This window comes from Lepidochelys kempii, chromosome 10 (genome assembly GCF_965140285.1).
Source record: "Lepidochelys kempii isolate rLepKem1 chromosome 10, rLepKem1.hap1, whole genome shotgun sequence".
NCBI classification, from domain to species: Eukaryota; Metazoa; Chordata; order Testudines; family Cheloniidae; genus Lepidochelys; species Lepidochelys kempii.
In genome coordinates this window covers 38,177,679-38,194,390 of record NC_136389.1, presented here as the reverse complement: position 1 = coordinate 38,194,390, position 16,712 = coordinate 38,177,679, and the positions used below count along the sequence as shown (strand labels likewise).

General features: G+C 45.6%; 2 protein-coding genes across 7 annotated transcripts in view; one reads left to right on the top strand and one right to left on the bottom strand.

Moving 5' to 3' along the window:
* IFT140 (intraflagellar transport 140) overlaps nucleotides 1-16,712 on the top strand; it is a 284,666-nt gene that overhangs the window by 160,600 nt on the left and 107,354 nt on the right. For all 6 annotated transcript variants that reach the window (XM_078854619.1, XM_073362957.1, XM_073362955.1 and 3 more), the window contains one exon: nucleotides 3,681-3,880. In XM_078854619.1, the coding sequence (XP_078710745.1) occupies nucleotides 3,681-3,880 (200 nt within the window). The remainder of the gene's footprint in view (nucleotides 1-3,680; nucleotides 3,881-16,712) is intronic.
* The window catches only part of TMEM204 (transmembrane protein 204), a 45,774-nt gene continuing 36,109 nt past the window's right edge, over nucleotides 7,048-16,712 (bottom strand). The window contains exon 3 of the mRNA XM_073362967.1: nucleotides 7,048-9,941. Within this exon, the coding sequence (XP_073219068.1) occupies nucleotides 9,697-9,941 (245 nt within the window). The 3' untranslated portion in view covers nucleotides 7,048-9,696. The remainder of the gene's footprint in view (nucleotides 9,942-16,712) is intronic.

Below are 16,712 nucleotides of genomic sequence, written 5' to 3'. Positions count from 1 at the left end.
TGCAAACTACACTCAACCACCTGTAACTTTTGGGAAGTTTGGATGTGGATCCAAACTTTGTGGTTAGCTCCTAATCTCTTAAGAAAAGGGACTAAACAAGAAACCTACATCTGGATTGTCTCAAACTGTGGGGAATTCAGAGCCGGATCTGAACTTTTCAACCCAAACCTGTTTCTAATAAATAGACTACAATAACCTTTCCATGAAGAGCTGGCTTTTATCTGGATTACATCTAATTATGTTTTGCCTGTCCATAAATTGCAAGATGAAAAAAAGAGCTGCTACATTCCACTTCCACCTTATGCATGTTATCCTTCATGCTCCATGTTTATATTTTACTTTGATTTTTACCTCTCTCTCCTTTTGTATTGTTTTTTGCTGCCATTAGTTGTTGTTTCGGAGAGGATGTGTCTATAAGCCTATTGTAAGTATCTATAACTGCCTCCTTCCACAGTCTTCATTCATCTGCCTCTTTTCCCTCTCCATTTCCATTTTTTTTCCAATCAGTACATTTCTTTTAAAGGCTGAATTACTAGTTATTTATTTACTGACACGGTAAACATATCATAGTTTTGTGACTATTTTAAACATGGTAAAGTCCACTTGACACAACAGACCTGTCTTAGATCTGGTGTGCACTACAGAGTTAGGTCGACATAAGGCATCTTACATCAACAAATTATGTCAGGGTCCAGACTACAGTCTTGCTCCCACCTATGTAAGTGCCCTGCTACATCGACATAATAACACCACCTCCATGAAAGGCGCAGGGCTTATGTCGGTGTAGTTAGGGCAACTGTGTTTGTGTAGACACTCCTGGTTACTTGCTTACTCCATGCTGGAGCCGTAAAATTGACAAGAAAGCCCGTCTCACAGCTTGGGCTGTCACTCCAGGGAAGGTGGCGGGGCTCCAGCTGTAGCGCAGCTTCCCCTGGGCTCCTGGCTCACTGCTCCCAGAAGGGCTGCTGCCCAGGCTCCCTACTCTGAGCTGGGCTGCCCCCCACCCCGGGGTCCCAGCTCCTTGTGCCCAGCCAGGCTGTGCCCGCCCCGCTTACAGCCAGGCTGCCCCTCCTCCCGGTGTCCCCGCTCTGAGCCAGGCTCCGCCCGCCGGGGTCCCTGCTGGGAGGGCTGTCCCAACCTGGCTCCCTGTTCTGAGCCAGACTGTGCCCACCCGACTCCCCACTCCCTGCAGGGATCCTAGGTACTACCCACACTGCAGGGTCCCTGTTCCCTGCAGGGAGCCCAGCTGAGCCGAAGCTCCTGGCTCCCTGCCGAGAGCCCAGGGGCGGGTGGGGGGTCAGCCAAGCAGAGTTGAGAGCCCGGGCTCTCAGCCGACCACACTGCCCCTCTTAAGTCTGTAGAAGTGCTTCTGGTGAGGATGCACACCACCAACACAAGGAGAGTAGTGTAAACATGAACCAACCACCACAGTAACTTTTGCGGTGACTGTAAGTCGACCTAACAATGTCTTTCCCTCTCCCTCAACCAGGAATTCCCCAAATTGTATCTAACACTCATTTGCACTGTGGTTTGCATTACTTAGTCTGGCTAATACTTCAGGTATTTTATTCATTAATATGTGGCTTTAAATGTGCTCTTGCATAGTTTTTAGATTAGCTCCCTTGAATGTTAACATATGGCTTTTCCCTACACTTCTCTGGCAGTGAAGATGGCTTGAAGAGACTGCCTAAATTATTTAGAATGAGGACGATTCAGCATCCATGGTGGCTCAGACCAGTGATGAGCTGCCAAAATCTTAACAACGGATTCCCTCCTCACCCCACGAGGGGGTCGTTGCCCACCCCCATCCCCTGGGACTCCTGCCCCATCCAACCCCCCAGCATTTCTTGATGCCTGCCCCCCAGGACCCCTGCCCCATTCACCCCCTTCCCTGTCCCCTGACTGCCCCCAAAACCGGGCAGGAGGGTCTCGTAGGCCATCATAGTGGGTGCCCACCCCACCCCTAAGGTACCTGCCGGGGGGCGAGGTGGAGAGTCCCGGAGGTGCTTACCTGGGGCAGCTCCCAGGAAGCATCCAGCAGGTCCCTCTGGCTCCTAGGGGTGGGGGAGCGTAGCTAAGGCAGGAGCGGCGGATCCCCCACTGGTCACATCAAAAGTGGCGCCTTAGGCGCTGACTCCCTGGGTGCTCTGGGGCTGGAGCACCCACGGGGAAAATTGGTGGGTGCAGAGCACCCACTGGCAGCTCCGCACCCAGGCCCAGATCACCTCCGCCTCCTCCCCTGAAAGTACCGCCCCGCTCTGCTTCTCCGTGCCCCCCGCCCCCCCGGCTTCCCACGAATCAGCTGTTCGTCGGGAAGTCAGGGCAGGCTGAGAAGCAGGCAGCAGCTTCCCGCTCAGGCCCAGGGAGGCAGAGGTGAGCTGGGGTGGGGAGTGGTTACCTGCTGCTGCGTGGGTGACCCTCCTCGTGCCCCCCCGCCCCAGCTCACCTGCGCATCCCTGGGCCTGAGCGGGAAGCCGCGGCCTGCTTCTCAGCCTGTCCCGGCTTCCCGTGCGAATCAGCTGTTCGGCGGGAAGCCGGGGATAAGGGGGGGCAGAGAAGCAGGCGGTGGCTTCCCGCCTCCACCAGGTTACCTGCTGCAGTGCGGGCAGCCCTCCTTGCGCCCCCCGCCCCAGCTCACCTGTGCATCCCTGGGCCTGAGCAGGAAGCCGACGGCCTGCTTCTCAGCCTGCCCCCAGCTTCCCGCGTGAACAGCTGATTTGCGGGAAGCCTGGGGGGGCAGAGAAGCAGAGCGGGGCGGTGCATTCAGGGGAGGAGGCGGAGCGTAGGTGAGATGGGGATGGGGGTGGGGCAGGGAGCTGCCGGTGGGTGCTCTGCACCCACCAAATTTTCCCCTTAGGTGCTCCAGGGCTCGAGCACCCGTGGAGGTGGCACCTAAGGCGCCACTTTTGGCCGATTAAATTTAGAAGCCCTTTTAGAACCGGTTGTCCCTCGCCGGTTCTAGTGAACCGGTGCGAACCGGCTCCAGCTCATCACTGGCTCAGACCAAGATGTTTCATTGTGTTTGGCTTGTGAAAAGTTAATTCTTAAAGTCTAAAGAGGCTATTTGATGCTGGTGACACAACAAAGGGATTCCTCTTGTTTTTTTCAGAAGAATAGTTAAATTGCCCTGTTGTGGCTCTGAGTGGAGTTGTAATTTAGATCTTACTGAGGCTCTAGGGACTCCAAAGTTGCCATTTTTGTGGAATATGGTTGTAAATCTGAGTACTAATAATGGGATTCCTCATATGAAGACAGGAGTAAAAAATAAGAAGATCTGGATAGTTAACTTAAAACATAAATTCACCATTGGGCAGAGATCAATCATAGAAACTTAGAAACTATAATGAAACCTTACCTGTAATGGTTACTCCTGCTCATTCTGGGATACTGTACAAACCTCTTATCTGTAACTGAAGAAATTCAAATGTTGAGCCTAATGACTTATGTGCTTTAGTAATCTTTAGAGACGCTCCTTCCTATATTAAAAGGCACTTTGAAAAGTAGTATAGTATTAATTATTCTGACAACTGTAAGAGTTTGATCCTTCTCCCATTTAAGGGAGTTCTGTCATTGACTTCAAGTAGTCATATGGTTAAAATCTTGTAGAATTCTGTATTTGTAGGTCAGGGGAGTGTGTTGAAGCCCGCTTGGCACCTGAGTGATGGTGGTTTTCCTTTCAGCCAGGAGAAGCTGAGAAAGAAGCACAAGTGGAATCTGGCTCAGTACAACTCCCTCAAATGGTTGCCAAAAAGCCCATGAGAGATTTCATTGGTCTGGAAGAGTGTGACAAAACTACCCGAGAAGCTATGCTGAACTTCAGCTTCTATCTAACAATTGGGGACATGGATGAGGCCTTCAAATCCATCAAACTCATCAAAAGGTGGGATCTAAACATTTGTAATGACTCATTTAGTGGTGGGATTTATTTTCACTTGAGTCATATGAAGTTTTGTTCCCTTTACACTTCTTTAATTTTTCCTCCTTCTCTTTGCCCTCATTCACACTCTGTCATCCTAAACAAGCTGAAACCTTTACCCTTTGGGTATTATATTAACTTTTTCTCTGCTGGTCTTGTACTATACCTGTCATGGTGGTGTCATCCATTGAGAACAATGCAATGTCAGGACATACCTAGTGCATCTAGCAGAACAGCAGATGGGATGTACCTGGCATGGTCAGCAGCAGTCAAATGGACTTCTATGTCCGTATGATAATGGACATCTCATCTTAGTACCCATGCTCATGTTACTTTTAATGCTATTAATTAGTAATGTTGTCAGATGTTGACTGCATGTGTGTTGTTTCTGTGTGCTGTCCCAGCTCTGCATAGACAGCTGGTACAGCAGACCTCAAGCAAACTGCCCAATGACCACAAGATCTGTTAAGGTGTATGAAGGCACTCCGTGAGGTTTATTATCAGCGAAGCACGATCCTAATGCCCCGGCTCAGTGGTTATAGGCAGTGATGAGCTGCCAAAATCTTAACAACCGGTTCCCTCCTCACCCCACAAGGGGGTCGTTGCCCACCCCCGCTCCCCAGGATTCCTGCCCCATCCAACCCCCCGCGTTCCTTGACGCCCCCCCGGGACCCCTGCCCTATCCACCCACCTCCCCTGTCCCCTGACTGTCCCCAGAACCAGGCTGGAGGGTCTTGTGGGCCACCGTAGTGGGTGCCCACCCCGCCCCTAAGAGCCAGAGGGACCTGCTGGGGGGAAAGGTGGGGAGTCTCGCCAGTGCTTACCTGGGGCATCTTCCAGGAAGCATCCGGCAGGTCCCTCTGGCTCCTAGGGGCGGGGTAGCGTAGCGGCAGCTCCCCCCACTGATCACATCAAAAGTGGCGCCTTAAGTGCCGATTCCGTGGGTGCTCCAGGGCAAAGCACCCACCAGCAGCTCCCTGCTGTGCCTGGCCCCAGCTCACCTCCGCTCCAGCTCCACCTCCTCCCCTGAACATATCGCCCTGCTCCCTCTCCCCCAGCTTCCCGCAAATCAGCTGTTCCCGTGGGAAGCCTGGGAGGGCTGAGAAGCAGGCGGCAGCTTCGCGCTCAGGCCCAGGGTGGTGGAGGTGAGCTGGGCGGGGAGCGGTTCCCCTGCGCACCCCCCGGGTTACCTGCTGCAGCGTGGACAGCCCTCCTCACGCCCCCCCGCCTCAGCTCACCTGCGCATCCCTGAGCCTGAGCAGGAAGCCGGCGGCCTGCTTCTCAGCCTGCCCCACCTTCCCGCGTGAACAGCTGATTCACAGGAAGCCTGGGGGGGCAGAGAAGCAGAGCGGGGCGGTGCATTCAGGGGAGGAGGCGGAGGCAGAATGGAGGTGAGCTGGGACCAGGCGCAGGCCGGGGCAGGGAGCTGCCGGTGGGTGCTCTGCTGGAGCACCCATGGAGTCGGTGCCTAAGGCGCCACTTTTGGCCAGTTGTTAAATTTAGAAGTGTATGTCAGGAGTAACATCACTGAATTCAGAGGAAAATGTGGCTTGTGGTTAAAGCATTAGACTGGGACTAAAGCAATGTGGTTTTAATTTCTGGCTGCCACTGCCTTCCTGTGTGCCATTATTATTAACAAAAATGCCTTTAAATAAAGCCTTAAAGGCAAAAGTAACAATGACCTAACAAACACCAAAGTCAGCAGAGAATCAAAAGCAATCCAAAAGGGTACTACAAAAAGGAGAGATTTAAGCTATTAAGTATCTATTTTTAAAAAATCTGTATTGTAAACCTAGTTGATTACAATTTTAGGGTTCCATGTGGCATTCCGTGCACACCAAACAATTCCCATCAACTTCAATGGGAGTTTTGCGTGCACAAAGAATACTGGCTGGGGTCTTCACAAGGTTTTCTTCATAGATCAACTTAGAGGTGAAACAGTTATTCTGATGAAGTCAGCATTCTGAGTGTACTGATCACTATGCAAAAAGTCCACTGCAGGCTGGATTTCAAAATGTTTAGGGGAATAAAGTGATTGTCATTTTGTACCCCAGATGAGAGAGAAGACTGGAAATTAAAATAAAGACATAGCTTGAATTATCTTAACTATGGGTTTGTCTGCATGGCTCCACCATGCAGACTATGGGGGTGTGAGCTGCAGAACACCCTAAAGTATTGGGCTATAACTGCGGTCAAAAAACAATAAAGAAAAGAGTCATTCTAGGGGCATAGAATGTCTGCACCCTTATGGATGGATGCGATGCACAAAGGCCTGAGAGAAGAACAGCTCTTGTTTCCAGAGCCTTTGCACTGTTTCTGAAGGGTGCAGGAAATACGGTTCTGTATTTGTAGTTCTTGTTATCTTTGGGGGTGGGGCGAGTGTTTGTACCATATTGACTATCAGGCTGTTCTGGTACCATCCTTCTGGAATGTGTTTGTATGAGTGTCCTGTGCCTAGCCTTTCTTATGAATCTATGTGTTTTTTTGCAGTACCAGCCCTGTTCTTGCCAGGTTCTGTGAGCTTGCAAGCAGGCAGAGCTTGACTTCGGCTAACTTGGCTACTTTGCTCTATATCAGCAAAGCTTGACAGCTACTTTTTATTCAGGCCGCAGGCCTCACACCAGGTCTTGGATACAAGGGCTTATGTCTCAGGCTCCTTTCCTACTGTAGGTAGATGTATTCAGTAAACCATAATATCATCTAACCTGAATCATGATTCATTACAAAATGGATATTATGAAAATATTAATGTATGTGCTGAAATATGCATTTCAGGCATTTGGTACAGCTGCACAAATCAGGACTTAACTAAACATCTACATTTCTTGGTCTGTTGAAAACACTTGGCCTCTGGTCTTGGGCCTTTCACTGCACCTGATGGATTCAGATGTCTGGGGTAAATGCACACCTTGTGACTTGTTGTCACAATGCACCACTGATGAAAATAATTGGTTTTCAAATGTCTCAGAAGGATAGCCATCACTTTTCAAGGTCAGATTTGCAAATAAAACATTCTGACCATGTGGATTCTCTTTTGTTAAACAGCCGAAACATGATTGATAATGATTGGTCTTATTATTTGCCATTCAAATACAAAGTACATCATATACAGGGAATTGAACACTTTCCACTTTATTTATACATTTAAAATAAACACAGTAATACCAAGTATTACAATGTTACTGACCACATAGGTGACTTTTAAATTTTAATGTACATATTATAATATAGATATTGCAATATTAGCTGAAGTAATATGTCTTAAATATTCCAATACTTTATTTTTAAAAACTGTAAATATAGCACAATTATTTTTAGAAAATACCTTGCTTTTCTGTAAAATAAGTCAGGGAAATGGAAACAAACTTCAGCTGGTTTTTATAAACTGGTGTAAGAAAAAACTTCTTATCAGCTTTATAGAACTCTGCTCTGATTGTCTAGAGCAAGGCATTGTGGGGGGCTGAATTCTAGAAGTCCTTGGTTCTAGAGCATCAAGCTCTGTAGAGCGCTACTGACTTTGGGCATCGTGCAGAGTGGCAACTGGGGCTGCATTCCTTATTACGTGAAATTTTGGGTGCAGAACAGAATTTAAGAGCCACTTGATCACTTTTTAACAAAGTGAAGCGAAATATAAAGGAGACAGTGACAAAGATGAAAAGCAGAGAATTCAGCTGGGAGCAGCAGCACAGCCTCAGAGAGAGATTTTATAATGTTCGCAGCTCATAGTCATTCAGTCTTATCAGTGAGTATGATCAAGGTAACATCTACTGAAAGTTTTAAAAAACATTTCTCCTTGCTGCTTGTCCTTTTCTAACTCTTGTATTTAGGGACTTCTGCAGTGCAGTTTTCGGCTTGTTGGTTTGTTGCCTGATGCTACATGCACACTGTTGACGTGAGCCATCATGCCGTATAGCGCAGTGGTGGGCAAACTACGGCCCATGGGCCACATCCGGCCCACTGGACCCTCCTGCCTGGCCCCTGAGCTCCTGGCCCGGGAGGCTAGTCCAGCCCCTCCCCTGCTGTTTCCCCTCCTCCGCAGCCTCAGCGCACCGTGCCACCGGCGCAATGCTCTGGGCAGCCAGGCAGCGCAGGTGCAGCGTCACGGCCTGACCTGGTGCTCTGGGTGATGTGGCTGTAGCGCTGCCAGTCACTGGTGCACCAGGCAGTGTGGTAAGAGGGCAGGGAGCAGTGGGGGTTGGAGAGAGGGCAGGGGAGTTGGGGGGGTGGTGGTCAGGGGTCGGGGTGGTCAGATGGCAGGAGACGGGGGGGTTGGATGGGGCAGGGGTTCCGGGGGGGCAGTCAGGAATGAGGGGGGGGTTGGATTTGGGGGCAGTCAGGGGTGGAGGGTCGGGGGGTGGGCAGGGGACAGAGAACAGGGAGGGTTGGAGGGGCAGGAGTCCCGGGGGAGCCATCGGGGGCGAGAAGCAGGGGGGTTGGATAGGAGGCGGGTGCTGGGCCAAGCCATGCCTGGCTGTTTGGGGAGACACAGCCTCCCCTAACTGGCCTGCCATACAATTTTGGAAACTCAATGTGGCCCTCAGGCCAAAAAGTTTGCCCACCCCTGTGTATAGCGTCACACTTATGTAGTAGAGGACTGATCATGCAAGGTGCTGAATATCTTCAACTCTCACCAATTTATTTGGCACTGTGGGGTCTGACCTGCAAGAATCAATTCTTAAATGCCTAGTTCTCAAATTTGGGTGCTCTGATTTGCATTTGTGTGGTGATTATGCTCCCAAGTATCTGCTTTAGGTGCCTATGTGCAGAATGAACGTGCTGACTTAGGCACCCAAGTTTGAAAATTGCATGCCAAGTTTGCACACTTTGTGGGAAAAGATAATTTAGGATATTCATTCATAGTAGCCATTTCTAACAAAATAAGTTAATAGTATATTTGGGGGTATGGGGAGGTCACGGTAAAAGCTCTTCTCATAGATATTAACCCACAGTGTAAACAATGGAGTGCACTTTCAGCACAGTGTGTAGGAAGTTCTAGCTGTGTACCTCTCTTTCGTGTTAATGGCACCTCTAGCTGCCTGCAAAATTAACTTAAACACTCCCAAAGCCTCTATTTTTAAGGACAAAACAGTGTCTGAAAACTCACCCTAATTTTTTGCATTCCCATATATTTACAAATATAATTTAGAATTATATTACTTGCTTCTGGGGTAATAGATTGTGTTCTATGCTTCAGTGTGGAAGAAATGTTACAGCGAAGTTAGATGTTCCTAAAAATTGGGTATGTGATACTCACCTTAAAGGAAACATTACCTAAGCCTAAACTATGCTGTTGTAAATTTTGACACCCATGAAAAATTTCCTGCTCTGTCAGACTGTCTGTCTGTTGGGTCCAAAGGAGGATTGTGAACACAGCTGAGCCCTTGATCTTGTTGCATTGTCATTAGGGAGCAGGATAACTTCATTCAAAATAAGGGAAGACTTTAAAGTAGTAGGTTGCCCTTTTCCCATTTTCAGTACCCTCACCACACTCACTCTGTCTCTGCCACAGTTGAAAACTCCTGGCATATGGTGTAAAGTCCTAATATTTTTCCATTGTACAGTAGAGGAAGAGGGGTGGTGTATAATATATATATATAATTATGTGTATTATACATATAGATAGATAGATAGAGCCCATTCAGATAATAATTGAGGGCCTCTTTTCAGCTTGAGCTTTGTGATGTCCTTCAACACTTAATTTTAAATTACAGTGTATACTTATAGAAAACAATTCCAATGCAAGTCTCCTCAGAGGACTCTCCCATTTCAAGCACATGCTCTCAGCATGGTGACTCAACATAGTCATTCTCCAGTCCCCTGCGGAAGTGAGCAGTCAGAGTGCGGCTAATGACAATAACCCGAGGTGCCATGCAGTCCTCCCGCCTGTGAAGGATGTTCCATATGAGGATGGCGGCTGCCAGCGTGGCCAGGAGGCAGGCCCCAATGTTCAGGTAGCAAGACCAGGACAGGTTGGTGTAGGGCCCTATACGGTAGAAAGTCACCAATCCAATGACCAGAACAAAACCTGCAAGCAGAGTGAGAGAGAGACACTTCAAAATGGGTACTTCTCTTGAATTTCTCTAGCACATTTCATCCCAAAGGATGCCACAGTGCTTCAGAAATTATACACAGGGATCACTTTACCCAAAAACATGCAGCCTCTCTGGAATGAAACCCAGGAGGTTTCTAACAGAGCATAGAAACACTATACAACAGTTTAGGACAGAAAAAGATAAATTACCTAGATGAAACTACAAGAAAAATTTAGGAAAATGGAAAGTAATATTCAAGCTTGATTGGGCCAGGTTTCTGGCGTTAACACATCTAAACTTATTAAATGTGGTATCTGAGGCGCTGCCTTTCTAATGTGGTGGTGGGTGCTTGACGCCCCTGGCTCTGCCACAGGCCCCACCCCTGCTCCACCGCTTCCTCCAAGCCTTCACCCCTGCCCTGCTTCTTCCTGCCCCGTTCTGTCCCTTTCCCCAAGCGTGCCTGGCCCTTGCTCCTCCCCAGTACCTCCTGTATACCATGGAACAGCCGATCTGCAGTGCGTGGGAGGCACTGGGAGGAAGGGGTATGTGCTGATTGGAGGGGCCACCGGCAGGTAGGAGGTGTTGTGGGGAGGTGGGGCACTGGCTGCCAGTGGGTGCTCAGCGGGTGCTCAGCACCCACCATTTTTTTCTTGGAGTTGGCGCCTATGTGTGTAATGGATTCTTTAACATCCATATGGTCAGAACCTTGTTGTATACCTTGACCAAAAGACTGGGTACCTGGATTGCACCCTCCACATCAGGCCTATTTCTTTCCATGCTGATTTAAAATATCCTGTGCCCCACCGATCCTCTTTTGTATGCTCTTCAGTACTCGAGTCTCATTGACACTATTGGTGACCAAGGCCTATGATTTTTCATGCCTCCTTTCCTGCTCTTCTTGCCAGTGCAGCAAGTTGGTATATTGATTAAAGATATGTATAAAGCAGCCTCCATCATTCAGAACACTACATTAATTCAGAAATACATTTTTTAAAGTATTTAAAACAAACCACCCATATAAAATATAAGTAGATAGAGAAGGTACATAATAGAAAGAATAAAAAATATACTGTAGAGAAAGGGAGATGGAGAATATATGAGTAGGGGAACCCCACCATCATGGTGGTAATTAAATTTCTGAAAATCTTTTTCAGGTTAAAAGCCAGGAGGGAGGAATATCGAGGGAGAGCAAGGTCCAGCGCCAGTGACAACCAAAGCAAAGTCTTTGGCTATGTCTACACTAGCAAGCTTACAGCGGCACAGCTCTATGTATAGTAAATAATATTCTTGTCAATTCAGACTGAGGAAATTGACAGGTGAAGTGATATATCTAGTCATACAAGAAATCTGTAGTAAAGGATAGGACTCAAATCTTGTGGCTCCCAGTCTCATGTGTTAACAAGACTGCCCTTCCTGAAGGATGCATCAATAATGCAAAATTGCTTTACAGCCCTCTATGCTTCCCTTCCTCTCCTCCCATTTAAAGCTAGTTATCAACTTTTAAGAGAGGTAATTTATAGATCTGATTAGTTTGACAAGAACTTATACAAAGAGGCAAATATGTCTTGCTTACTAAGTAAAACGCAGCTTCCTCTTCTCTCAAACACTTCCTTCACCACCACCATAACAGAAGAAATTAACATGGACAAAAGGGCCCCGTAATGGAGGAAGACTGAAATAAGCAAAGGTCAATAAACAGCCAAAGAGGGATCTATAGATACCATCTCACTAAGTTCATGGGCAAGGACAAGTCATGCACGAGCCAGTCTTTCCTAAGTTTCCAGTATCTGTATGCTATCTTTCTGTGTTAGCAGCATTGATTGGAAACAGTGTTATCACAGAAGGTCTGCCTTTCTATAGTATATAAAGTCATCCTAGCAGTGATTGGAGATGCCGCCAATACTAGATCCAGATCCCTCACAGGGAGCACTAGTTGGGAGTATATCTCCCAGTGTTAGAAAGTAGTGGGCAACAGCTCTTAAGGTTTTCACTGTGCAAATAAGTTTTATTTTCTTTGAAGAGTTTCAGACACTAATTTATCTCTGATGCAGCTCCACTGAAGTCAGTGGAGTTATATGGAGCATGGATTTGGCCCCGTATGTTTCTAGAGCTTTTAAATAGGTATTTTTTCAAATCAATCTGCTTCTAGGTGGTGCAGCCCCAGTTTGTCCTTGTTTTCTGTCCTTGCACAATCACTTCTATGAAATTCTCTGCTCACTTAGCTCCACTTTTAACTTAAAACACCGTGCAGACTGTGGGGGTGTGAATTGCAATGTTGCACAGTAACTATCTCATGTAGACCCTGCTGTTGGTAGTCCATCGCTGACGATGGTGATATTGTCGCAGTTCTCATCTATGCCTATGTGTATGACTCCGAAGTCCAAACCCTGATCCACAGAGTTGGCCACACTGAGGGCATTGGAAATCTGTATTTATGATGTTTGATGATGCAGCTGTGTGGCACTTTTCACGTGCAGCCTGGAGATGAATTTGTTGATCCTGAGCAAACCTGTTACATGCTGATCTTGTCCGAGACCACCAGTGAGTCCTATTCTGAGCCACTTGATCAAATTCTTCGGAATTGTTGCCAGCCCACTGGAGACTGCTCTTCAGATTATTTTTTACTCCTAGGGGAATTCTGTGCCAAAAATTAAAAATTCTGCAACAAAAAATTAAAAATTCTGCGCACAGTATTTTAAAATTCTGTGTATTTTATTTGTCAAAATAACACAATATAATCATACCAGTTTCAATTATTTTTGGTCATTTATTTCAAAATACCTGTCAGCAAGTATGTACATAACGATACAGACAACAAAAAAGATTCAGAAATTTTTTTTGACAAATAGATTCCTTACTAGGCATATTAATACAGAACTCTGAGTAAATAATTCATTGAAACTACAATACAGAACTGTATTGCCCTCACCCTTCAGAAACAGTGCAAAGGCTCTGGAAACAAGAGCTGTTCTTCTCTCAGGCCTTTGTGCATCGCATCCATCCATAAGGGTGCAGACATTCTACGCCCCTAGAATGACTCTTTTCTTTATTGTTTTTTGACCGCAGTTATAGCCCAATACTTTAGGGTGTTCTGCAGCTCATACCCCATAGTCTGCATGGTGGAGCCATGCAGACAAACCCATAGTTAAGATAATTCAAGCTATGTCTTTATTTTAATTTCCAGTCTTCTCTCTCATCTGGGGTACAAAATGACAATCACTTTATTCCCCTAAACATTTTGAGATTCAGCCTGCAGTGGACTTTTTGCATAGTGATCAGTACACTCAGAATGCTGACTTCATCAGAATAACTGTTTCACCTCTAAGTTGATCTATGAAGAAAACCTTGTAAAGACCCCAGCCAGTATTCTTTGTGCACGCAAAACTCCCATTGAAGTTGATGGGAATTGTTTGGTGTGCACAGAATGCCACATGGAACCCTAAAATTGTAATCAACTAGGTTTACAATACAGATTTTTTAAAAATAGATACTTAATAGCTTAAATCTCTCCTTTTTGTAGTACCCTTTTGGATTGCTTTTGATTCTCTGTTGACTTTGGTGTTTGTTAGGTCATTGTTACTTTTGCCTTTAAGGCTTTATTTAAAGGCATTTTTGTTAATAATAATAATAATAATGGCACACAGGAAGGCAGTGGCAGCCAGAAATTAAAACCACATTGCTTTAGTCCCAGTCTAATGCTTTAACCACAAGCCCCATTTTCCTCTGAATTCAGTGATGTTACTCCTGACATATACTGGTGTGAGGAAGGAAAATCAGGTCCATTATTATTTGTGGAACGCATGCCTCATTTTTTTTAAACTGACCTCTTAGAAGTTGATTTCCCTGTCTGTAAAATGGAGATGGTAATTCTTCCTTTTTCCCACCCTTTGTTTGTCATGTCTATTAAAACTGTAAACACTTTTGGGGGGAGGGACTGTCTCTTAGTATGAGTTTGTACAGTTCTAGCTTAATTGCAATCTGATCTTTGTTGGGGCCTGTACACACTACTGTAATACATATAAATAATGATGATAATTTGCTGTTCTACAGCATTTTTCATCTACAGAGTGCAAAACGCTTTACAACGGAGGGTAAATTCACCCATTTTAAAGGTGGGAAGCTGATGCAAAGTGTGATCATTTGCCCTTTCAGTGGCAGAGCTGGGGATGGAAAAAAGGGCACTGGACTAGGAATCAGGAGACCCATTTGCTCATCTGTCTGTTAACTTTGTGCATTTGATAGAAGTTTGTGTACAATAAGTTTTCTTTGTGCAATCAGATTATCCTGCTGTTTGTGAGGATTTTTCACATGAGATCAAAAAACTTAAAGAAAAATAGGAAAATGTGATGTAAAATCACAAAAATCATCAGGGGGACTCAGTGGCTTGCATAAGACCTGGAATTACTTTAACTGATGTTTTTGAGCTAGACTAGAATTCAGTTTGTTGGTGTCCCTTTTAAGTAGGAAGAACGTTGGGCCAAAACTACTTGATAGTGTGTCTTTATAAGTAAATAAAAAGTACCATTATATATGTTTATAATATTAAAGGCCAGATTCTGTGGGTGGGGGCACATTGGTTCAGGAAGCCCTTTCCGTTCCTTTCACGCCTGCACAGGGCTAACCAGAACCTGGTGCTTATGCTTGCCTAGATGCTATTGGGCATGCGAAGGCAGGGCCATGGTCTAACCAATCCAACAGATGAATTGTGCTGGCACCAGGAAGTATATGCTAGATGTGGCTTCTCAAAGGTTCCACCACATGGTTCCCTTAGTAACCCTGGATGCTTCCAGGAACTGCCATTCATGTAATACACCTCCTGCTGCTGCTGTAATTTCCTCTCTTTAATAGGCAGCAGGTTTAAAACGAACAAAAGGAAGTATTTCTTCACACAACGCATAGTCAGCCTGTGGAACTCTTTGCCAAAGGATGTTGTGAAGGCCAAGGCTATAGCAGGATTAAAAAATAACTAGATAAACTCATGGAGGATATGTCCATCAATGGCTGTTAGCCAAGATGGGCAGGGATGGTGTCCCTAGCCTCTGTTTGCCAGAAGCTGGGAATGGGCGACGGGATAGATCACTTGATGTTTACCTTTTCTATTCTTTCTCTCTGAAGCATCTGGCATTGGCCACTGTCAGAAGACAGGATACTGGGCTAAATAGACCTTTGATCTGACCCAGTATGGCCATTCTTATGTTCTTACATTCTCTCTCCTCCTTACCTGGCTGTGGCTTCTAAAATTGTGGTAGAACCTTGCACGTTTACAGTACTATACACACTGTAGCAGTAACTGTTTTTCAGAGATTTAAATACTTCATTGTAAGACTGAAAATGCTACTCCAGAGTGAATCAAGAAGAAAACACAGTTAACTGTATTGTGCTAAGTGCCTCTAAATATGCTTGCATCTGCAATAGGAAGTAGTGCACCATGGTATATCATCTGTCTCGCCCAATTTATAAATATGAAGGAGGCATTACTGCAATAAATTCTGCTACTCCTGATGTAGCCATTTTGCTTGATCAACTTCAGGTGAAATTGTAGTTGCTGCTCTACACCAGCCACACAAAAGAAGAAGAAGAAGAAGATCTTTCTTGCAAGCTTTTTTCCTTTCTATGCAAAGGATGCATAGATTATGAGTTGCCTGTTTTGCCGATATGTCACAAGGCAACATACTGTAAAAGTTAAGGTTCATAAGCCAACCAACAGTTTCACCCAGCGAATGTGTGACAGACTTTGAAATGCTGATTACAGATCAAGGCCACAAAAGACAATGAGTACCCTGAAAGTATAAGAATTATCCTGGCATCTATCTCCAACACTGTTCTGGTGCCTTGTAATAAGTGAATCACTGAGTTGTCTGGCTGGTCTTAATAATTTTTTCCTTGAATAGATATTGCACAGAGTTGGTGATGATGGGCTTGATACAAGGACCATTGAAGTCAGTAGTAGTCTTTCCATTGCCTTCAGTAGGTTTTAGATCATTACTTATAAGGGCAGCAATAACCTGCCTCTACTGTAACTTTAGATGAAATATATCACAATAAATAATTCTAGTCTGAGTATAGCAGCTGCATAACTTCCAATCATTGCATTGTGTGTAGTGGCTTCTTCAGTATGCCAGTATAGATTTACTGGTATCTATGGTACTGTTATGTCTAATGTGTGGAAATACGGAGTGATTAGCACAAACCTGTGGGGGGAAAAACCTACAGGTTTACTGGCGTTTGTGAGTGCTGCATTCACCCAGACAAACACTTCATCTTGTGCCTTGATCAGTTACACACAGGAAAGTGGCAATAGTCTGTGTACATTGTTTTATGGCACATCAGAAAGGTAAAGAAATGCCTTAAGTGTATTTCCCACTATGTAAACTTACTTCCAAACCCAAATCTATATTATTATATTACCTGTCATTTTTTCTTCTATCTTTGAGATCACTTAGGGCAAGTTACAATACTAAATGGGTATGCAGCTCTGGGCTAGACCAGGAGTCTTTGTGAGCACCTCTGTTCCATTTTGTGGAGTGATTATTCATCAGGAAAAAGACTAAGGCTTCCTCACAATGCCTAAAATAAAACTATTTTGGTTAGCAGGACTGTTTCCCTTCACAGGCCCTTTGCCTGAACCCTGGTTCAGACCAGCAGCCAATCACATGACAGCCTTTTCTCTTCTCGCAGTTTCATGCCAGGTTCTGAATGGGAGGGAGTCTAGAGACGGGGAGCTCAGAAAGTAATTCTTACTTGGCAGAGAGCATAAGTGAGTC